At 38.2% G+C, this 24,211-nt stretch overlaps 1 protein-coding gene across 1 annotated transcript in view; it reads left to right on the top strand.

Annotated features, from left to right (window-relative positions):
- Nucleotides 1–24,211, top strand: part of ALG5 (ALG5 dolichyl-phosphate beta-glucosyltransferase) — a 54,571-nt gene that overhangs the window by 5,233 nt on the left and 25,127 nt on the right. Inside the window, exons 2-6 of the mRNA XM_036747717.1 lie at nucleotides 374–545; nucleotides 10,293–10,339; nucleotides 12,275–12,343; nucleotides 15,077–15,169; nucleotides 18,255–18,368. Coding sequence (XP_036603612.1) covers nucleotides 374–545; nucleotides 10,293–10,339; nucleotides 12,275–12,343; nucleotides 15,077–15,169; nucleotides 18,255–18,368 — 495 coding nt within the window. The remainder of the gene's footprint in view (nucleotides 1–373; nucleotides 546–10,292; nucleotides 10,340–12,274; nucleotides 12,344–15,076; nucleotides 15,170–18,254; nucleotides 18,369–24,211) is intronic.

Genomic DNA, 24,211 nt, shown 5'->3' with positions numbered 1-24,211 from the left:
AGTTATGCATTTCCCAGCTTTGTCACCTTGGAGAAGTAATTTAATTTCTGCCTGCCTCAGTTTTCTCATCTGTAAAATGGGGATAATGGTAGAGCCTACCGTCTAGGATTATGAGGATAAAATAATATTTGTAAAACACTTTAAAAATATTAAAGCACTCTATAGATGTTAATGGTTATTACTGTTGTTATTACTGTTAAAGAATCCCAGAGTGAAGGCTAGCCTTTATTTCAGTTTTATACGTCCCGATAGGATACCAGAATTGTGTAGCCACATTCTATAAAAACAGATCGTGGAAACTGTTTTAACTGTACCAACCTAACAAAGAAAGACCAGAATGTATTTAACTGCATGTTTTTATTTCTATTTTTAGCTTTCTTTTGTTGCATTTCTATCTGCTACCAAAATGCCAAACATTTACTGGCACAAGGAAGAGAATTTCTTTTTAAATGCAGCTGGCAAGAAGGAAACTTTACCTACGATACATGACTCACCAACTAAGCAGTTATCCATTGTTGTGCCTTCATATAATGAAGAAAAACGGTGTAAGTACAGTTTGGTTTTGTAGTGGGAAGGAACTTGGGGTGGAAGGAACTTTTGTGTCCTGGTATTGGATTTGACTCTTTTCCAGGATGTCAGTAACTATTAGGCAACTATGAAATGGTTATTAAACAGTACCAAAGTTTTACGGTATGCCTGTTTCATTGAAATTATTTTTAAAGGGGTTCCTTGAGATATTACTTGCTTCAGTTTTCCTATTCTTCTCACAGTTGAGTGAACAATAGACAGAGATGTGAATTGCCATTCTCTCTGTAGCACTATGCCAAAAGACACTGGACATGGGAGTATAGCTTGCTCCCTGCCTGGGATTCCAGTTAGGAACACAAGATGTGAACATTGAATAATAATTGGCATAAGGCTGAGCCTGTGATTTTATTGGTCTAAGGAACTCCCAAGAGAGGAAACTCCCTCTACCAATTCAGATTAAGACACCTTATCTGCATCTTATCTCCTTAAGTGCTCAGGTTATTGAGACATTAGGCTATTTGCCCAGAGTAGCATAACCAGTATATTTCAGAGGTGAGACTTAAACCCAAGTCTTCCTGCCTTTGGCAACAACTCTCCCTTCACTATACCAGATTGCCTCTCTTAAATAATAAAGTAAATTCAGCAAACTCCTATTAAGCTGTCTTATTTATAAGACATTGTGCTAGACCAACATATAACATGTAATATATAAAGAGAGAGATTTCCCAGTGAGAAAACCAGTTTGGCTAGATCACAAAGTTGGTGCTGGAGGCCATTGGGAGGTAGGTTAGGGTCAGATTTAGCAAGCTTTGAATGTTAGGCCAAGGGGTTGAGACTATCAGAGTCATTAAAGGATTTTAAGCAAGTTGCCTTTCATGAAGTTGACATTTTAAGAAAGTAAAACTGATATCAGTGCAGGACAGATTGGAGGAAATTGAGGCCAGAGGCACGAATACCATTAAAATTTTATAGTTGTAAAATCATTAGTGCCTGGATTAGGGTGGTGATTGTTGAAATAGATATGAAGGGACTGGTATAACATAGAAGGAAGAGTAAGGAATAGCCAAAGATCATTTAATCAAGAAGTATATATTAAACACTTTCAGTGTGCTAAGTGCTGGGCCTCCAGGATTAGAGTACTTCTAATCAAAGCAGGGCAAAGGTGCTTTTCCAAGAATGATGTTCTCATGGAGCTGTCATGTTTCCTGCAATATTCCCTACAATTTCTCCAAAGGAAGAGAAATAGACACAGGAAGCAGCACCTGGTGTAGGCCCTCAACTCTATTAGCTTGCTTAAGAAAAGGTAACACTTAGACAAAGATGTCCTTTCAGGCAGAAGGCTCTTAAGACAGAGTGAAGGCCAGGAAACTTTAATGAATAAAGCAAATTTGATATGAATAGATCGGAAAGATGATTTTCATGGCAAGTATAATTTCATACATGTAAATTGGATTCAGATCCTTGCTCTGACATTAATTAGCTGTATGTTCTTAGACAGGTCATTTCCCCTCTCAAGGTCTGAGCTTCCTCATCTTGAAAATTGAATGGCTTTAGACCACTCTGCCTCAGATCAGACAACTGGGTAGGATTGTGTTCAGTTCTTAGCACCACATTTTAGGAAGCACATTATTCAGCTAGAGCTAATCCACAGCAAGACTACCATAACTGTGAAAGACTTCCAGTACATGCCATATAAATAACGATTGTGAGAAAACGCTCATCTGTCATTTACACAACTGCAAAACTTGATCTGCCAAAAGCATTGGTCTGACCATGTCAGTCAGTCAGCTATTAAACATTTAGTAAGCACCTACTCTGTGTCTGGCACAGTGCTGAATGCTGGAGATACAAAGAAAGATAAATGACAGTCCTTGCTGTCAGGTAGCTCAGAGTCTCATGGGAGAGACAACATGCAAACCCCTATGTACAAACAAGATGTAATTATAGGATAAAATGGAAATAATCAGCAAAGGGAATGCACTAAAGGAGGATTGGGAAAGGTAGGTGGAGTAGATGTAGAAGGTGGAATTTTAGATGGAATGTGGAGGTAGCCAGAGAACCTAGGAGTAGCGATAAGGATGAGAGCATTCCAGGCATGAGAGGCAGCCAGGGAAAATGCCCAGAGTCAGGAGATGACGTGTCTTTTTCTAGGAACAGTAAAGAGGCCAGTGTCAGTCATAGAGTATGTGTGGGTTCTAAGAAGACTTGGAAAATGGCATGGGAGCAAATTTTGAAGGGCTTTGAATGTCAAAACAAGGTTTTATATTTGATCCTGGAGATAATAGGGAGTCACTGGAGCTGATTGAATAAAAGAGTGACGTGGTCAGCACTTTGAGAAGATCACTTTGACCGCTGAGTGAAGGATAAACTAGAGTGGGGGGAGATTAGAAGCAGGGGGACAAGGTAGCAGACTATTCTGATGGTCCAGGCTTGAGGTGTTGGAAGACTTGTACCAGGGTGGTGGCAACATGAGAGGATAAAAGACAGTATATATGAGAGATCTTATGAACGTAGAAACAAGACTTAGCAATGAGTAGAATATGGAGGATGAGAGAATGAGGAGTTGAGAATGGCACCCAGGTTGTGAACCTGAGTGACTGGGAAGATGATGGTACTCTGTACAGTAACAAGGAAATTAGGAAGAAGAGATGGTTGAAAGGGAAAAATAATGAATTCAATTTTGATATGTTAGGTTTAAGATGTCTGTGAGATCTACAGTTTGAGATGTCTAATGGGTAGTTGGAAGTGTGAGAGTGGAGGTCAGGGGAGAGATTACAACTGGACAAATAGATCTGAGAATCATCTGCATAGAATTGATAATTGAATACATAGTTGTTGATGAGATCACTGAGAGAAATAATAGAGGGAGAAGAGAAGAGGGGGCCCAACACATAACCTTGGGGTACACTTTGGTTAGCTAGATGAAAATCCAGCAAAGGAGACTAAGAAAGAGTGGTCAAAAGTAGGCGGGAAACCAGGAGAGAAAAGCGTCAGGAAAACCTAGAGAAGAGCTTACCATGTACACAAGGTGATCAACTTCAGAGAGTTAAGAGTAAGAGGAGAGGAAGTGGAGGTACTTGATGTTAGCTAGCAGGAAGGGATGGATCAAGTAAGGGGTTTTTTGGTTTGTTTTTTTTTTTCTTTGTAGAAAGGAGAAAACATGAGTATTTGTATAGGCAATAGAGAAGCAGCTAATAAATAGAAAAAAAAAACTGAAGATAAATGTGAGTGAGGATGATCAAGGGGTCAATATGCTGAAGGACTGAGGGAGACAACAGAGCTTTAGGATATCCACATAGTTGGGGGTATGATATGGGTGATGAAGTTTGCTGCAAGTCTTTCACCACTCCAGTCCATCTTCTACCCAGTTTCCAAATGATTTTCCTTAACTGCAGATCTGCTATGTTACTTCCTACTCAATAAACTACAGTGCTTCCCTGTCACCTCTAGGTTCAAATATACATTGTTCTGTTTGACTTTTGAAGCCTATCTTTCCAACCTTCCCATGTACTACAATCTAATAAAATTAGCCTTCTCTCTGTTCTTCGCAACCAGAACTCTACCTTCTATCTCTCTGCCTTTGCATCGGCTGTCCTTCATGTCTGGAGTACAGTTTCCCCTCACCTCCACTTCTGAGACCCCCTCATTTTCTTCAAGACACGCAGATCAAGACTCCCCAGTTGCTAGGATTGTCCCCACCTAACTACCTTTTATTTATTCTGACTATACTTAGATGTCAAGTCAGCAAGCATTTACTAAGCACTTACTACGTGTCAGTCACTGTACAGAGCACTAGAACTACAAATGCAAGCAGAAAGACAGTTCCAGCCCTCAAGAAGCTTATGTTCTAATGGGAGGAAGACAACACATAAAAGAAAGCTGAAAAACTGAGAGGAGTTGTGAAGGCACCCAGGCAGGGGCATGGTAGAAAAAGTCCTGTCAAGAGGAATCAGCAGGGTAGCCTGGAGAGGAATAAAGATGGGGTTGGTCTGGGTCTCCCCCTTTAAAACAGAAATTCTGGGAAGAACCAGCCAATCAGAAGGAGAGGCCCCAACCCCATCCCTCTTCAGAACTTAAGTCATCACCAAAGTTTACAAACTTGGTATTATTTTTGTTTCTCTTCTCTTCCTCACCCCACCAGCCTCTTATCCCATGTAGAATAAAATCCTGTGTTTTAGACACAAACCTGAAAGAAACATTTTTTAAAAATTAATCTTTATTATTCTCCTCTAAGATTTCCTTTTTTTGTCTTTATTTCTTTATTTAATATTTTTTAGTTTTCAACACTGGTTTCCACAAGATTTTGAGTTACAAATTTTCTCCCCATTTCTCCCCTCCCCCCACCCCAAGTTGGCATATATTCTGATTGTCCCTTTACCCCATCTGCCCTCCCTTTTGTCACCTCACTCCCCCCACCCCATCCCCTTTACCTTTACTTTCTTGTAGGGCAAGATAGATTTCTATACCCCATTGCTTGTCTATCTTATTTCCCAGCTGCATATAAATAACAGTTTTTTTTGAGCATTTGTTTTTAGAACTTTGAGTTACAAATTTTCTCCCTTCTTCCCTCCCCACCCACCCACCTTGAGAAGGCAAGCAATTCAACATAGGCCACACATGTATCTTTATGCAAAACACTTCCATAACAGTCATGTTGTGAAAGACTAACTATATTTCCCTCCATCCTATCCTGTCGCCCTTTATTCAATTTTTTCCCCTTGACCCTGTCCCTTTTCAAAAGTGTTTGCTTTTGATTACCTCCTCCCCCTATCTGCCCTCCCTTCTGTCATCCCCTCTCTCTTATCCCCTTCCCCCCTACTTTCTTGTAGGGTAAGATACCCAATTGAGTGTGTATGTTATTCCTTCCTTAAGTCAAATCCAATGAGAGCAAGATTCACTCATTCCCTTTTACCTGCCCTCTCTTCCCTTCCAATAGAATTGCTTTTTCTTGCCACTTTTATGTGAGATAATTTGCCCCATTCTATCTCTCCCTTTCTCCTTCTCCCAATATATTTCTCTCTCACCCCTTAATTGTATTTATTTATTTTTAGATATCATTCCTTCATATTCAACTCATCCTGTGCCCTTTGTCTATATTTATGTATATTCCCTTCAACTACCTTAATACTTAGAAAGGTTTCATGAGTTACAAATATCATCTTTCCATGTAGGAATGTAAACAAAACAGTTCAACTTTAGTAAGTCCCTTATGCTTTTTCTTTCCTGTTTCCCTTTTCATGCTTATCTTGATTCTTGTATTTGAAAGTCAGATTTTCTCTTCAGCTCTGGTCTTTTCTTTTTCAAGGATGCTTGAAAGTCCTCTATTTTATTGAAAATCCATATTTTGTCCTGGAGTATTATACTCAGTTTTGCTGGATAGGTGATTCTCAGTTGTAATCCTAGCTCCTTTGACCTCTGGAATGTCATATTCCAACACTTCTGTCCCTTAATGTAGAAGCTGCTAGATCTTGTGTTACCCTGATTGTGTTTCCACAATACTTGAAATGTTTCTTTTGACCACTTGCAATATTTTCTCCTTAACCCGCGAACTAGGAGTTTTTCCTTTGGGGATCTTTTTCAAGAGGTGATCAGTGGATTCTTTCAATTTCTATTTTATCCTCCAGCTCTAGAATATCAGGGAAGTTTTCCTTGATAATTTCTTGAAAGATGATATCTGGGCTCTTTTTTTGATCATGGCTTTCAGGTAGTCCAATAATTTTTAAGTTTATCTCTCCTGGATCTATTCTCCAGGTCAGTGCTTTTTCCAATGAGATATTTCACATTGTCTTCCATTTTTTCATTCCTTTGGTTCTGTTTTATAATTTCTCGATTTCTCATAAAGTCACTAGCTTCCACATGCTCCATTCTAATTTTTAAGGTGGTATTTTCTTCAGTGGTCTTTTGGACCTCCTTTTCCATTTAGCTAATTCTGCCTTTTAAGGCATTCTTCTCCTCATTGACTTTGTGGAGCTCCTTTGCCATTTGGGTTAGTCTATTTTTTAAGGTGTTACTTTCTTCAGTATTTTTTTGGGTCTCCTTTAGAAAGTCATTGACTTTTTTTTCATGGTTGTCTTGCATCTCTCTCATTTCTCTTCCCAATTTTTCCTTTACTTCTCTTACTTGGTTTTGCAAATCCTTTTTGAGCTCTTCCATGGCCTGAGACCAATTCATATTTTTCTTGGAGGCTTTTGATGTGGGCTCTTTGACTTTGTTGACTTCTTCTGGCTGTATGTTTTGATCTTCTTTGTCACCAAAAAAAGATTCAATAGTCTTAGTCTTTTGTTGCTTGCTCATGTTCCCAGCCAACTACTTGACCCTTGAGGTTTTTGTCAGGGTATGACTGCCTTCAGAATGACAAGTGCTTTGTCCCAAGCTTCAGGGGTGTTGTGTTGCTGTTTTCAGAGCTACTTCTACACAGCAATCTCTGCCACACCAGTGCTCCTCCTCCCTCAAGAATCGTCAGCCAAGACCGCCACCCGGATCCAAGCAGGGCAAAGGAAGAGAACCCTGCCTCTGCACCAGCAAAGTGCTCCCTGCACTCTTGCTCTGATCCACTGCTTAATTCCTCCCACCACGTGGGCCTGGGGCCAGAAGCAAGCTCAGCTGGAGCTCTGGAAGCAGCCACAGGGGCTTCCTGTAGCTGCTTCCCCACCTCCACCGCCCCCATGGCTGGAGCCAATCGCATACTTCTCTCACCACAAACCAGCAGTTTTCCCACTGACCTGCTAAGTTGTCTTTGGTGTTTGTGGGTTGAGAAGTCTGGTAGCTGCCACAGCTCGGTGATTCAGGGCCCTAAGTCCTGCTGTGCCTGATCTTGTCAGCACCTGGTCTTTCCTGGTGTGGCACATGCTGGCCTGTGCTCCGCCCCCAGCACGGTGCAGTAGACCCTTCTGAGCAACCACCCAGGCCATCTTGGGCTGGACACCTGCTTCCCTCTGTTGTTTTGTGGATTCTGTGGCTCTAGATTTTGTTCAGAGCCATTTTTTACAGGTGTTTGGAGGGATTTGGGGGAGAGCTTAAGCGAGTCCCTGTTTTCCAGCTGCCATCTTGACTCCACCCCCTCATCTAAGATTTTCTGCTTAGAGAGTATCAAAGACTGACAGAGGCACTTTGATTCTGAAGCTGTTTACTTTTGGTCATTTCAGAGTTGCCTTCCTAGAAGTACCTGACTATAAATAGGATTCCACAGTGAGATAAAATAAAGTTTTAATGTTCAAGGTGAAAGTCACTTAACATTTTGTTTGCTTTATAGTCACTAATGTTTGGAATACCTTTGAATAATCATTTTCCCAAAACCATTCAACCCCTTTTTGATCACTCTTTTCAAGGATTTTCAAAGTGAACCAAGAGATATTTCCCATCTTCTACAGGAAGCCTTTCCCAATTCCTGTTAACTTTAGTGCCTTCCCTCTCTTAATTGTTTCCTATTTATCCTGTATATAACTTGTTTGTAAATGTTTACATGTTATCTCTTCCATTAGATTCTGAGTTCCTTAAGGGCAGTGACAGTCTTTTGCTTCTTTGTATCCTTAGCACTTAGCACAGTGCCTGGCACATAGTAGGTTTTTAACAAATGTTTTTGACTGACTGACTGACTGACTGACTGACTTCTGGCTTAAAAGAAACTTCACTTTCTTAGGTGGATCATTACCCCAGTCTGGTCTAGGTAATTATTTCAGAGAGGAGTTATTCCTAGACTGATTTGGAGAGAAAGGAGGCAGGCATTTCAAAATTAATGAAAAAGAAGGCTTCTCTTTTAGATTAGTCCAAAGACCAAGATAATTTTAAAACATTTTCATAACATTTCCAAAGGGGGCATAAGGAAAAAGCATTGCTCTGCTTCCAAACACACATTTCTAATCAGTTGCTATATCATGTTTCTTCCTCCACAACATCCATCTCCTCTCTAGTCATAAGGACACCACCCTATTCCTAGCCCTCAGTCACCTCTTACCTGGACTATTGCAATGGCCTCATAATTGGGTCCCCTATCCTAGGTCTCCCCTCTCCAGTCTATCCTTCATACCACTACCAACTGATGTCCCAAAACACAAATCTGATCATGTCCCTCTTCTACTCAATAAATGCAGTGATTTCCTTTTCCTTTTTGATTCATATTTGATGCCTTTAGTATCAAATATGAATTCCTCTTTGGCTCTTTGCAACCCAAACTACCTTTCTAACTGTATTATATATTACTGCCCTTCCTAAACTCGGTTCTAGTCAGTCTGACCGGTTTTGTGTTCCTCACTTACTGCATTCCACCATTCACCTCCATGACTACAGTGTTCTCTCTCCTCACTTCCACCCCTTAGCACCCCTAATTTCCTCCAAAACTCCACTCCCATGCTACCACCTTTCCTGGTCCTACTAACTGCTACTCTCTTCCTCCTCAAAATTAACCACATATTATTTTGTGTGTACCTATACACAGAAATGTTGTTTCCCCCTATAGAAAGTAAGCTTCTTAAGGGAAGGAGGTGTTTCACTTTTAGTTTTGTATGCCTAGCACTTAGTGACACATAGTTGGTGCTTGGTGGCTAATATTATTACAAAGAAAATTATATAGATGTCTAATTTTTGTTCTCTACGGTGTTTTTTTTAACTACATAGAAAGCTCATATTAACATAAACTCATGTATAGAACATGTAGAAATTAGTAGGATAAAAATAGATAATAGTTTGATATCCACAAACAAGGATAGCTTTTAGTAAAATTCATTTTTTGAAAATGTGTTTTTATGGATCTTTTTTTTTTTCCACATCACCACAGTTTCTCCCACTATCAACTCACCTCCTCCCAAAGAGCCATCCCATGCAACAGATGGTACTTTTTTACAGAGAAAAAAAGAAGAGGATAAAGCCTGAATGTACATTTTGGGCCAATTCATTAACATTTTATTTAGAATTGTGTTGTGAGGAATGATTTGTTTTCTTTAGATCTACTACTTTGATTCTATGACTGATATGAAATAGGGCATCTATTAAGAAATATAAGAAGAATGTCTTTATGAAATTCACATGTATTATCTTACTAAGAACACCTTAGCTAAAACAACTGATTATAGCTGATGAAAGAAGCATGAACTTAACTCTAATTAAATTTCTAATAATCTTCCTTTTATTTGACTGTATCCTTGCCAGATAAACTGTATGCAAATCAAAAGCAAGTCCATTTTATCAGTAATGGATACAGAAATAGACATAGAGAAGGGAGTAGAATTCTGTATACATGCTGACAATTTGGGAAAAGTGGACACTTTGTAAAGATTTTTTAGTTTAAAATTCTTTTCAAATATTTGCCTATTATGTGCAAAGCACCTTAATAGATTCTGGGGATACTGAAGCAAAAATAAAACAATTCTTGTCTTGAAGAAGTTTATGTTCTACTAAATCAAGAATTTTTGCAGTCTAAGGAGAACAGCATTTCCTAATGATTATTTAAGATATATTTCATTTGAATGAAGATCCTTTAGTATGATTCAGTTGTAGGAAGACTTCTTACTTCTCTCAGTGCCTACAATGTATCCACTAGCAGAAGGCAGATTTTTTTCCCTAGTAGCAAGTTTGCTAATAGGTTCTTCTAAGATCCTCCTTTTTCCAAGCAAGTTAATTTATGACAGCTCATCTTCCAGTTTATTTGTGAGACTTCAGCTTAGCACTTACTAGATATTATTGTATTAAAGACATACACAAATCTATTACTGACTTATTGACTTGGTAAATAATTTTGGGAAGCAATATTTAACTACTTTTTTTTTCAGTGCCTCTGATGATGGATGAAGCTCTGGGATATCTAGAGATGAGACAGGTAAAATATTTTCTCATTCAAAACATAAGGTCTTTTAATTAATAAAAAACTCATTGGATTAGAGATATTCTTTATGACTTTTGGGTCACAGGCTAAATTCATCCAGTCCCTGGAAAGGAAGCAAGATCCCATTCTTGTGCTAAATTGTATGCCTAGAATGCTCCCTTAGGTGCCATGACAAAACCAGCTTGTAGATGATTCTCTATACCTCTAATTGAAATTGTAAAGTACATCCTTCAGAATTCCTTCTTTGTAACCTCTCCTTCCTCCTCATCCTTCTCATCCCCAAGTACTTCACCTTCTGGCTACCATTAATTAATAAGTTGAACTATTCTGGGGCTGCTTTTATTTTAATATCATTTGGGTTAAGGCATGGCAGCTTTAATATAGAGAGGAAAGTTTTTGTTAGGTGAAGAAGGGTGGCTTTACTGATGCCTCCTCTTCCAGTCAACGTCATTCTACACATCTGTAAACTGAGTAGATTGGCCTAGATGGCCCCTGAAGACACTTCCAGCCTAAAATCTGTGTTCTTGCTCCTCTTCCTCCAACAAATGCTCAGTCAGTAATTTGGCACCTCCCTAGTGAAAAATGGGATCTGTAGGATTGTGGTAAACAGTTTTACCTAATGAATAATATACATAAAGTGTTATTGTAGATTATTGAGCTAGAAGTTAAACTTATGAATTATTATTTTATTAGTCCCTACTGACAGACTGGCATCCTGTTGAGAGACATGTAAAGATACACAGCATATTAAAATGTATTTCTTAATATGTATTTCCTGAGTGATGGTAGAGTTTTGTTTTTAGTCTTCTCCCCTAATACTTCTTGTACCAAAAAAAAAAAAAAAAAGGTTATCTTTAACTTATGTTCAGTAATTTTGTAACTTGGATTTAGGAGTAGGGTTAAGGGCTGGACCTGTGATTTCATTGGCATAGGGAACTAACAGGTGGGGAAACTCCTTCTACCCATCAGGGTCAACACCTTCTCTGCAACATCCAACCTTAGAGAGTCACCTAGAGAACTCAAAGGTTAAGTGACTTGTCTGGAGTCACACAGCCAGTATGTGTCAAAGGAAGAACTTGAATCTAGGTTCTTTTTACTTCAAAGGCAGTGCCATCCAAAGGCAGCATCTGCCAATTTGGATTTAAATAATGTAGTTGACATGTGTGTCATTTAAATGAAGTAGTATGGCATTACTGCTCTTTTAACATTTGCAAATTTTAAGGAAACAGCATTACTTAAATTAGGTCAGTAAATTGATTTAATTCCAGATATTCTTTTCATATCCTTGTATTTTCCCTTCGAATCATCTCAGATTTTGAGAAGAAAGTGTTTTCCCTTAAATAATTCTTGGGGCAGTAGGTGGCACAGTGAGTAGAGCACCGGCCCTGGAGTCAGAAGGACCAGAGTTCAAATCCGGCCTCAGACACTTGACACACTTATTAGCTGTGTGACCTTGGACAAGTCACTGAACCCCAATTGCCCAGTCTTCCCTCCTCAAAAAAAAAATAATAATTCTTTAGTTTTTTCCTTCCTCTTTAAGCAACTATTGGAGGATTCTCTTAAGAATATCCATGTGTTTCATACTTGAAACATGGCATTATATTCAGAAGAAATATATTTGAATAAATTTAAGCACATTGTCTAAAGAAAACCAAAAATTAAATTGCTTCAGTGCTTATCATAGACAAAAGAGACAGCTAGTCAGTAATCACGCCTTTATCTCCTTGCCTAGCTTCCTCTTTTCCTTCTTGTTTTTATCTTGGTATTATGTATGTGTGTGTGTATATCATTATTCTTATAAAGATGCTTTTAGTTTAATTCGAAGACATCATCCTTGGTTATTAAACAAAATTATTTTTAAACTTTCACCAGGATTTCTTCTAGGAGCAGTTTTTGCTAAATTGTATGTTCCATTTTTGTTTTTTGAAGAAACAAGATCCTTCATTCACGTATGAAGTGATCGTGGTTGATGATGGCAGTAAAGACCAGACTTCACAGGTAAAGAAGCAGCTTTGTGCTACTTGATCTAAGAAAAATGTGACATTAGACATAATAATAGTAGCTAGAATTTATATAATGGCTACTATGTACTAGATACTGCGCTAAGTGCTTTACAAATATTATCTCATTTTATCCTCACAGCACCCCTGGGAAGTTGGTGCTATTTTTATCCCCATTTTACAGTTGCTGAAACTGAGGCAATCAGAGGTTAAGTGACTTGCCCAGGGTCACAGGGTAAGTGTCTGAGGCCAGATTTGAAATCAGATCTTCCTAACTTGAGGCCTCATACTCTGTGAAATACAGTGCCACCTGGCTGCCCCATTTTCATTCACCAAGGCTCCCTGTATATTTGCCTACTGCTCTCCACTTAAACTATAAGTATAGGGAACAAGGAAAAGTTTCCAATAAGGGAAATTTTTACCCTCAGTCCCACTAGGAGTGATGCATACAGAAGAATGCTAATTTTGTGCATGGAATTTATTCCTTCTTTGCATCCTCCCTCTGCCACAAGGTATGAAGGCTGTTATACTGAATCAGACAAGTGATGGTCTCCCTATGAATTGAGAAAAAAACAGGATTGTGCAAAATGTGGAGACAGGTTGACAAGATTTGTCAATTGATTGGATATGGAGGATAAAGGAGAGGGAAGAATAAAGGTGATGATCTGTTTTGGATATATTTGAGGTGTCAACAGTACATTCAAGGAGAGATATACAGCAAGAATAGGTCATCTGGGACTGAAACCTCAGTGAGGGGTAAGAGCTAGATCTGGAGATTTGTTAGCTGTTTGAATAGAGATGGCAGTTGAATACCTGGGGTTAGATTCATTCATTTATTCAGGGAACATTTATCAAGCAACTACTACTACGCCCAGCAGTGTGCTTGCTGCTGATGATACAAAAATGAAAACCAAACCACTCTGCCCTCAAGAAGCTTATATTCTAGTTGTAGAAAATAAAATTCACAGCAAAGTAAACACAAAATAGCTACAAAATGATTGGAAATAAGATCGGCTTCTTATAGGAGCAAGCATAGCCTTGAAGGAAGTCAGTGATTCCATGAGACAGGTGAGGAGGAAATTCATTCCAGGCATGACGGACAGCTTTGTGCCAAAGCATGGAAATGGGAGATAAACTAGAGTGTACAAAGAAACCTAGTAGGCTGGTTTGGCTGCAGGGTGAAGGAAAGTAATGTGCATTTTTTTCTTGGAAAGATAGACTGAAAGCAGATTGTGAAAAGCTTTAAAAGCCCATCACAGGAGTTTATGTTTTGTCCTACAGGCCACACGGAACCACTGGAGCTTCTTGAATTGGGGAGGGACATAGACTGGTGCCTTAGGAGTGTCACCTTGGCAGTTGTGTGGAGGAAGGATTAAAAGGAAAAAAGATTGTGTTCAGGAAGACCAATTAGGAAGCTATTTCAGTACTCTGGGCAGTAGGTGGTGAGTGCCAGATCCTTGGTGGCTGGGTACATGAGGAGAAGAGGACAGATATAAGATACATTGTGAAGTTAGAATCCACAAGACTTGGCTACTGGATACAACAAATGAAGAGGGGGCAGGAGTCAAAGGTGACTCCAAAGTTGTGAACTTGGGTTACCATAAGCATGGTGGTGACCTCAGAAGAAGTCAGGGAGTAGGAAGAGGCATGGTTTTTAGGAAAAAGATAATAAGCACTTAGGGATGATACTGTAATATGGGAACAAGATTAAGAATCATCTATAAAGAAACAGTTGAACCCGTGAGAGTACCCATGGTAAAAATTACCAGGAGAGTAAAAAGAGAGGAGAGGAGAGAGCCCAGAACAGTTTTGTGGCACAACTCTAAGTGGAGTGTGGTACATGGATAATGACTCCTTTAAGGAGACAAAAAAAGGTAGGGGTCAGGCAGGTAGGAGGAGGGCCAGGAGAAAGCAGTGTTTTGAAATACCAGGCAGAAGAGAACCTCTAGGACGATAATTCTTAACTTGGAGTCCATGAACTTTGGGGGGAAATATTTTAATAACTGTATTTCAGTATCATTGATTTCCTTTGTATCTCATGTATTTTACTTTATACCTTTAAAAATATTCTGAGAAGGGGGGTGTAAGTTTTACCAGTTTACCGGTGGGGTCATGACACACAAGCAGAAAGAGGGTTAAGAACCATCCATTAGGAGAACAATGTCAGATGGTCTATAGAGGTCCAGAAAGCTGAGTACCAAGAAAAGACCATGAGATTTTGCAGTTAATAAATATTGAGAACCTTAAAAGAGCCATTTCACTTGTCATGTCTGAAGTCATATTTCAGAAGTGAACAGGAAATAAGAAAGTGAAGCCAATAAATGTGGCCAGCTTTTTCTTGCAGTTTGCCTGAGAAAGAGATGAGAAATATAGGACAGTAGCTTAAAGGGATGATAGGATCAAGAGAGGATTTTTTTTTTTAATTTAAGGTTGACATCACTAAGGGAGGAAATGTAGGAGAAGATCACCAAAAGCACTTTGAGGAATCACCATTCTTGAGAAGGATCTAAATAATGAACCAGCAAAGAAGGCCTAAAGGGACAATCCCATAGTTAGGAACTGAAACAAGAGGGCAGTGTCATGAAAGCCACAGGAGGAGAATATCCAGAAGGAGGGAATGGTGATCATGGCCAGAATATAGTAATGGCTTTTAAACCAAAATAAGAAATAAGGAATTCATATTTTCTTGGTAATCCAAATTAATTTTTTATTACTTTTATGTACTTAACAGGTTGCTCATAATTATCGCCAAAAATATGGAAATGACAAAGTACGAGTAATAACACTGGTGAAAAATCGTGGGAAAGGTGGAGCTGTCAAGATGGTAATGAACACTTTTATTTAAAATATGAGCATTCTTATTAACCTAGGCTGCGAGCCATGGAATGTGTATATTCGGTAGCTGGTCTGATGTGTCCAAAAGTTTCTGGTTCAGTAGAATGTTTCACAATGAAAATTAATATTTAATATCTACCTTGATTTGTTTCACATTAGCTTATCAATAAGAATTTTGCTGCATTAATAGAAATTGTGTCCATAATACAGAAGAGGTACAACTGTGTGGCATGACCATGTGTAGAATGCTATGCCCTATTATGGGAACTACATTTAGGATGGATTTTGATGAGCTAGAGCTTGTCCAGAAAGCAATGATTAGAATATTGAGAACACTACACACCATTCCAGCTAAGGAACAGTTCAAGAAACTGAGACGGATTTAGCTTAGAGTAACTAAGATTTAGGGGAAACGTGGTAGCCATTTTCAGGAGCTTGAAGAGTTGTCATACGGAACAGGGATTAAACTTCTTCTGGTCATCTCTAGAAAGTAGATGCAGGGGCGGTGAGTGGGAAGTTACAGAGAAGCAGACGTGGCCTCAACCTATAGAACAACAGTAAGAGCTGTCCCAAAGTAGAATGGGATCTATCAGGAGGTAGCAAATTCTAGACATTGTCCAGAGTTACATTAGGCATGATGTGTCAGAAGTAGGATTTGAACCCAGTTCTTCAGACTTAGAGGCCAGCTGCCTATCCACTCTGCCACACTGCCTTTTTTATATTACACATACCAAATGTGTAATACACATTTCAACGATGTCACTGAGATACATATACATTTGTGATGAAATTGTTAAAATATAGACTATTCTTTGAGAAATCAAACATTCATTCAAATTATTCATCAACTTCCATGCATTTTTGAATGTGTTGCATGAAGCCCCGCTGACTAACCTACACATATGACATATGTACTCTCCTTTCCATTTATGAGTTAAACGATTATCCAGGTGACCTCTCTCCATTTACCAGTTTACCTTCAAGTGATCCATTCCCATTCATGTTTCCAAATTCTATGTAACTCTCTGGCATTCTGTGTTCCAGAAATCCACTAAAAATGTACTGGCATTGCTTGGATGTCAGATGGGTCTCCACTGTTTTTATTTCTTTTTACCCATATTCTAATTAATATGATTCTGTCACTGTGACATCACATTGTTAATATAATATGATATATAATACCACCAACTAGAAAGGGATTTATCATATAGCAATAGAAATTACCTCATTTATGTCTGCATTTCTAAATGTTGCACCAGTATTCCAACTATGTATGTATTTGTTGCATTTCAGTTTCTCATCCATGTTTCCAAACATATTATGACAGAAATTTAGAACTATGTTTTATATAGTTTTATAAAACTCATGTAATCTACACAAAGAACTGTCATTTAAAATTACATTCCCATGATTTACCAAGTGTCATTAGTAACAAATTGGTGAAGTGGTAGTTGGATGAATTGATATTAGTTGCATTTTAATGAGGTTCCCCATTAATTGACTTAGCTCCACATACCATCTTTAGATCTTTTGGTAAGGAATTTCCTGGATAGATCTCCAATCTTTGTAGGCAGGCAGTCAATCACAACGATTTATTAAGCACCTGCCATGTGCCAGGCACTATGAAAACCGGACAGAAAGGCAGACGCATGGTGCTTGCCCTCAAGGATCTCACATTCTAATTGAGGAGATGTTTCACAACAAGGCACCACACCATATGCTATGCCAGTGAACAGCCTGTACTCTCTAATCATGTTTATTCGATAGATTATGTTTTATAAAATACTGTGTAATGTATGGAGAGCATACCTATAGGTAAGATAGGTCCTTAACTTCAACAAAATCTATTTGAATTCTTTCTTTAAAAGTATCAGTAGCCTTATTCATCTTGACTCATATTTACAAATGATAATACTATCAATTCCAGCAAGCAGATAATTGACAAAAATATTAGTGACTTAAAAGACAGAAGTGTATTAGTCAGTTAAATAATATTTATTCATTGCCCACTGTGTGCATAGAATTGTGTAAAGTAGATTTTGCAAGCATTTTACAATCTAGGCTATAAATAAAGAATATAAATCTATGAAAATTATCTAAGAATGTTTACTTAATAATTCAAATGTTCACTATGTAGAACATAATAATACAGTAATGGACTCATCCAAAAGCCACATACTTTACTGGATAAAGTAAATTTTAAGCTAAAAAGATGGTTAGAGAGTAGGTTGGAACATAAAAGGGTTGTTGGCATACAGACTATAGAAATATTTTGACAGTAGTAAATGACTTTGCTGCTGTTTAAGGCCAGGATGAGGAAAAACTTATTGAACCCAGAGGCATTTACTTTTGAAATTATTCCCCAAAGTAGTTGTTTAAACCTACATTACTTTAAAAAAAAGTTTTGGGGGGAGCAGGACCTGTAGTTTCATTGGTGTAGGGTAGGGAGTTCAAATTCATTGCCCCCAAAGGAGATTAAAATGGAATTGGGAAATGTTTAACAACATAAACAAAAATACAGGACAATATAGTTAATGTTAATGTCTGGTTTTCTAAGTCAGTAGGCAGCCTGCAGGGATCTATTTGATTTTGACACCACTAGTATTAGGAATCAAAATGAAGAACTTCCTCTCCCAATGCAAAGGGACATCTTCTCTACAGGTTATAATCTCAGAGGGTTGTCTGGGGTACTGAGAGGTAAAGAAACTTGCCAGGGTCACACAGTCAGTATGTGGCAGAGACAGGATTTGAACCAGGTCTTCTGAATCTGAGGCCAGCTCTCGGTTTGCTATGCACACTGCTACTTTAGAATGAATAATAAATTCTCACCATTCCTTTGCATCTATATAGTCAAAAACTGGGTTGTAAGAAAAAGTAATACAAATAAGTCTAAGTATGTGAAGATTTGAACATTGTGAACATGGATGTGATTTATTCGATCCCACTGAATTTTAGCTTTTCTCTACTTCAGCCTCTTTTAGTCTTAAATATTTCAAATGAAATAATTCAATTAAAACTTTATGTAATTTTGTAAATTTTATTAAAACTATTTTTATTGACATTTCTAAATGCAGGGCGTATTCACTTCTCAAGGGAGAAAGATCCTCATGGCAGATGCTGATGGAGCCACAAAATTTGCAGACCTTGAAAAATTAGAAAAGGAACTTGAAAATCTACAGCCTTGGCCTGTAAGTGTAGTATTTTATGATTACGACTAAAATATCAGTAAGAAAATATCAAAAGGGGGCAGCTAGGTGGCACAGTGGGTAGAGCACTGGCCCTGGAGTCAGGAGGACCTGAGTTCAAATCCAGCCTTAAACACTTGACACATGTACTAGCTGCGTGACTTTGGGCAAGTCACTTAACCCCAATTGCCCTGCCCTCCCCCCCCAAAAAAAAAACCAAGAAAATATCAAAAGAAAAATTTATGAAAAGCCCCTATGTAAATATTAGTTATTTATAATAGAAATATATTTACCACATAATGAAAGACAGAAAAACCTGTTTTTTAACATCATTATTCTCTTGATAATACTTTTCAACTGCAGTTTATGGAACCCTACAATCAAATTGCCAATAGCTGAAACAGCAATAAAGAAATTCATGTTAGGCATGAGTAAACTATAGCATAATGTGGCTGATGATTTGCATGTGAGAAATGGCACAAAAGATCATTTCTGGGAGTATATCGTCCCAAAAACATATGTGCTAATTATATAATGAGACAAATGATAGTGCATGGGTGACCCAAAGACTGTACTGGTACCCATAGAATATCAAAAACTCCTAGAGGAAGGTGTCCAGCATTTTGGGTAAGTATTTTATAGAGGATTTATGAAAGACATGGAGAAAAATCACATAGAAGGAGAGGCCTATTAGATGGATCAGTACCACTAGAGGGAGTAACCACAGTGATGAGCTCAGCCATCCATTGAAGTATAAGTAAAAGACTAATACAAACCTGAAATATTTGGCGTTTGTTTTTATCATATTACTGTCTTTAAGGATTGTAATCTTGCACTTTTTTATGATGATTCTCCTGTGAGAGCCCAAATAACTATCCCGCCAATTACTTTTGTGAGTTCCTAATCTTTTACTTTGTTGTCATTGAGTTATTTCTGTCATATCTGACTCTGTATGAGCCAGTTTGGATCATGGCGAAGATTCTGGCCTGGTTTTCCATTTCCTTCTCCAGCTTGTTTTACAGGTGGGGAAACTGAGGCAAACAGGGTTAAGTGACTTGCCCAGGGTCACACAGCTAGTAAAGGTCTCATACACAATTTGATCTCAGGTCTTCCTCACTCCAGGCCCAGTGCTCTATGCACTGTGCCACCTAACTGCCTTTTGCCTTTTACAAAGGTATTAATTCTTACTGTGCAAATTTATTATGCTCTCACCTTTGTTTAATATGCTCAACATGTCTAGCACCTTTTGAGTTTGCTTTTAAGCAGTCCTATATAACATTTTCTCCAAGGATGTTTTAAAAAATATCTTTCCATTTGATTCCATGGCTCATACAATCCTTTCCTTGGCCCTACACAGAGGTGGACCAAGATTGGACCTGAGATTGGGGAACCAGCTGCCAGGGTGCTGCCTTCCTTGACAGTGTCAGCCTTTGAGTCTGTGAAGGAAGGCATAGGAGCACGTCATCAGGATCAGAGGGCAGAAGTAAAAGGCTTTTCAAACAATACTTGATGCTAATCACTTGTTAATACCCAGAGAATCAGTGAATTGCCCCTCTTGGTCAAAAGCTACCAAACTTTTGGTCCTTTTCCAGGCCATAAGAGACCCCATAGAGCAAGCTACCTTCAAGTATATTAAGGACATTCACGTGGAAGGTGGATTAAACTTATTCTTCTCATGTTCCAGAGGACAGAATAGGAGCGGTGGGTGGAAGTTGCAAAGAGACAACGTTAAGCTTGATGGAAGGAGAAACTTCCTCATAATTAAACCTATTCAAAAGGGAGATGGGCCACCTTGGCAGATAATGGGCTTCTTCTCACTGGAGGGCCTGAAGCACAGTTTCCGTGATAGCAAGAAGCACTTATTAAATAGCTATTCAGCGCCAGGCACCATCATGGGCCCTAGTCTTACAGAGACAAAAATGAAATCATCTCTTCCCTCAGGGAGCTTGCATTCCTAACAGGAGAGCTCCATAAATGTTTATTGGCAGAGTAGCAACGTGTACAAACAAAGGAAAGGTAATGTTTGGTGCAGGGCAGGGAGAATCAGGAAGACTTCATGTAGGAGGCATTGCTTGACCAAGTTTTAGAGGAAATGAGGGATTCTAAAAGGCAGACGTGAGGTGGCGGTGAAGGTCCAGAGGTAGGAGATGGAGGATTGTGTGTGAGGAACAGCAAGAAGGCCAGGCTAGCTGGGTCAGAGAGTGTGGGAGGGACGATCCTCTTCCTCCCCTGCCTCCCACAAGCACACTCACTTAGCTGTCAATGCAGATGAAGCTTTCATGCCAAGCAATAGCCATTGTTCCAAACCCCAGAGTGAATGAACCACATGCAGCAGTGCCATTAAGCTGTTCATTCCATCACCCAAGATAATTATAATGATGAGGAGGAGGATGGTGATAATATTTATATATTGCCCTACTGTTTGTAAAGTGCTTTACAACTATTTTCTCATTTTATCCTCATAACAGCCCTGGGTGGTGGATTCCATTATCCTAATTCTCAGGTGTGGAAATTAAAGTAGACAGAAGTTAAGTGACTTTTGGGGGTCAGACAGCTACTAAGTGTCTGAGCATGTCTTTGAATTTAGGTTTTTCTGACTCCAGAACCAGTACTCTAGCTACTGCACCACCTAGCTACATATATTTAAAAATTAGTATTTACTCTCCTGAATCCCTTGTGAGATTGGTTTGACTAATGCTGGGGCAGCAGTTCACTGACATTATTAAAAACCTTTAGGAAAGATTTTGCCATATGACAATTAAAGGCCGTATAGATATTTTCTCTCTATTATTCCTCCTATGAAGAAATGGGCTTCCATGTAAAATTATGCCCTTTTATAGGTGTAGCAACTGAGTCAAAGAAAAATGAAATTACTTACCCCAGGTCATTTAACAAAGTGGGGTAGAGGAGTGTGCCAGAAACAAGTCTTTCACTTCTTCCTGATCCATTTCCTCATCTGCCAGTGAAACATGGTCTATGGTTGTGTTTGATTGACTGACATAGGCCTTCCTATAAAAAAAAGAAGTCATATAAAGGGAGGTTTTTTAAAAATTTATCATTACTTTTACCATTTTTTGAAAACATGAAATAAGGAATTATTAAATTACTCTTACGTCCTTTTTTTCCTGCCCTGGTTTTATAGTAGCCTAGGATATCTATTTCAAAGTATCTTTTGTTTTTAATTAATTAATTTTATTTAATATCAAAATATCTAATTATTTCAGAATTTTCAAAATATAATTCAATTAAATTCACCTTAATTTATAAATATGATTAGAGCATCATAAGATGAAAAGTGTAAAAGAGTAGCATATTTCTCTGATTCCTTATAAATGGTGAGGTCCAGCAGGTGGCCTTATACTTCAAGCCCTCAAACATTTTTGTGCCATCTAAATGAAATCTATAATCACTTAAAGGATTTCATAAGCTCATAAAATCTGAGATTTAGATCTAGATGGGATCTTAGCCTCTCTCATCTTGGCCAATCTTCATTTTATAGATAAGGAAACTGAGGCCTAGAGAACTGAAGTGACTTTTCCAGCATCATAGTGATAGTAAGTTACCTAACTTTTCTTGCAGGAAAAACCAAATGATAAAGAATTCCTTTTGTCCCAAATACTACATGCAATACAGTGACTCAGAGCTGGTCAAATCAGTACTTCTGTCTTGGACAGAAATTGTGGGTAGACAGTGAACTGGGTAGAGATTGAAAAGGAGGAAGAAAGTGGGTTAAATTGCATTTGGGATATTATCAACTTATCACTAACCTTCATGCAATAAAAATATAATTGCTTAGCACCAGTGTTCTCCCTATGATATATAGCCGGCAGTCATGAAACACCAAGATCTCTGGGGAATCAAAACTGCCAAAAGGGAGTTGGGAAGGTACCTGGTACATAAATAAACTGAAGCAATATTAGTAACAACAAATTGCTCACTAAAATATCAAAGTGACACAAGTCATGTAATGAGAGCTGACATGGACAGTACATCTGCATCTTTGGTACTCACGTGATGTCCAAAGAAGGCCCCCAGTACATTAGGTGAACCTCCCATAGAGTATTTATGGGAATACTTGCACAAGAATCCCAAAGGGTGAGAAGATATAGGTGGATTGTGATTCATATCAGTAGAGGGTATACTCAAAGTAGTAAACTCACAGATTCATTGAAGTTATAAAATATGTAACATCCAGTACTTTTAAGGAATGGGAGTATGGGCATGGGAGAGGGTGGGAATACTAATTTAAAATAATGGCAGTTATAATTCCATAACAATCTACAAAGAAGCCCCATGAAAATTTCCTTTGTCTGTTCATGGTGTTTGTTGTACTATATTCATATAGCCCAAATTTAAAAATATGGGTGCTATGTTGTGGAAGCTTACCTTTTGAAGTAATAAATGGGTGACAATATCTAAGCTGAGTGAACATCTCTGTGACCTCACTAGAGGGCACTAGCTGACTAAAAATACTACATATTTACAGTTTCATATTTGCAGGCATTACTTCAGGAATTTCTATGTCATTTTTATCATTGACTTCTGTCATTGTTTTCTTTCTCAGGTTTCATTTTTCACTGAAACTGCAAGAAATGTACTCCCTATCTTACTCATATCTTAATATTAGAATGTTCTTATCACTTTTGTGGGTCAGATTGACCTTCCAAGATCTGAAGGCCAACATTGCATGTAAATTATTTCTTTTAAAAATGTCCTTTTATCTTTTTTAAGTTTTAAACTAAATGGTAAATAGCTTGAACAAACTTTTTACCATCCCTAATTATGGAATAGGAACTTTACATTTCAATTACATACCTTTTTTATTCTTACCATTTCTCTGGCTTTTTCTTAAAAATACTACCAAATTTTCAATTTCTGGTCAGTAAGTAATAAGCCCTATTAATGATTGCTTTACATTCATTTTCTAAATAAAGTAATATTTTATTCAGAGCTCATTTGTATTATCATAATGGTACAAATTATAGAACAGAACTAGGAAATAAGCAAAAAACAATAGGTATCACAAAGTCCATAAATCTAAAACTCATTACTTTTGATCACAGGAGAGTTTCTGAAGCCCTCCATTGAGAGCTTGTCTGTGTGGTAATGTAGAAAGAGCCTCACTAGAGTCAGAGAACCTGGGTTCAGATCTTGCCTCTGATGGTTATTACCTGCGTGATCTTGGGCAAGTCACATCATCTCCTGGGCCTCAGGTTCCACCATTGTAAAGTGAAGGGGCTGGATAAGATGGCTTTTGAGGGCCCTTCAGACTCTGGCTCTATAATCCTGTGATCCTAGTCTAACAACCTTGATTATCTGGCTTCTAAACCAAAAGCAGATTAAAAACAGCAAGTTTAGGAGAGCACCATGCAATTAAACCAAACACTCTGACAAGGAACAAGGACATCTGAGAGCAAGAAAGGAGGAAGAAAAACCAAACACAAGTTTAAAAGGGACAGCCGTGTAGGACTATGTAGTACAGGAGCAACAAATAGTCATTTCTCTTTCCCTGGTTCCTAATGACCCTGAACCATCAAGAAAAGGTTACATTATTTTCTGTTTACTAAGTTAAAAAAAAGCAGGGAATACTTAAGAAAATTTTTTATCCAAAATGCCAAAAATAAAGTTTTGATGCTTAAGTGGAAAATTTACTTTCGGAGAATAGCAACTTGTTATTCCCCCAAGTGAAAAAAACACATTTTTCATGAGATACTGATTATTTGTTGTCATGAATGGTATCCTAAAACCAGATTCTTATAGGAGAATTTTTAGGAAAACACAAACTTAAGGCCCTCTCATTTTTATTGAATAGGCTTCAGGGCACCACTAAGCATGTATAGATGGTT

The sequence above is a fragment of the Trichosurus vulpecula genome, chromosome 2, assembly GCF_011100635.1.
Source record: "Trichosurus vulpecula isolate mTriVul1 chromosome 2, mTriVul1.pri, whole genome shotgun sequence".
Lineage (NCBI taxonomy): Eukaryota > Metazoa > Chordata > Mammalia > Diprotodontia > Phalangeridae > Trichosurus > Trichosurus vulpecula.
The sequence above is the reverse complement of the archived record's forward strand: the minus strand, read 5'-3'. Positions and strand labels throughout refer to the sequence as shown.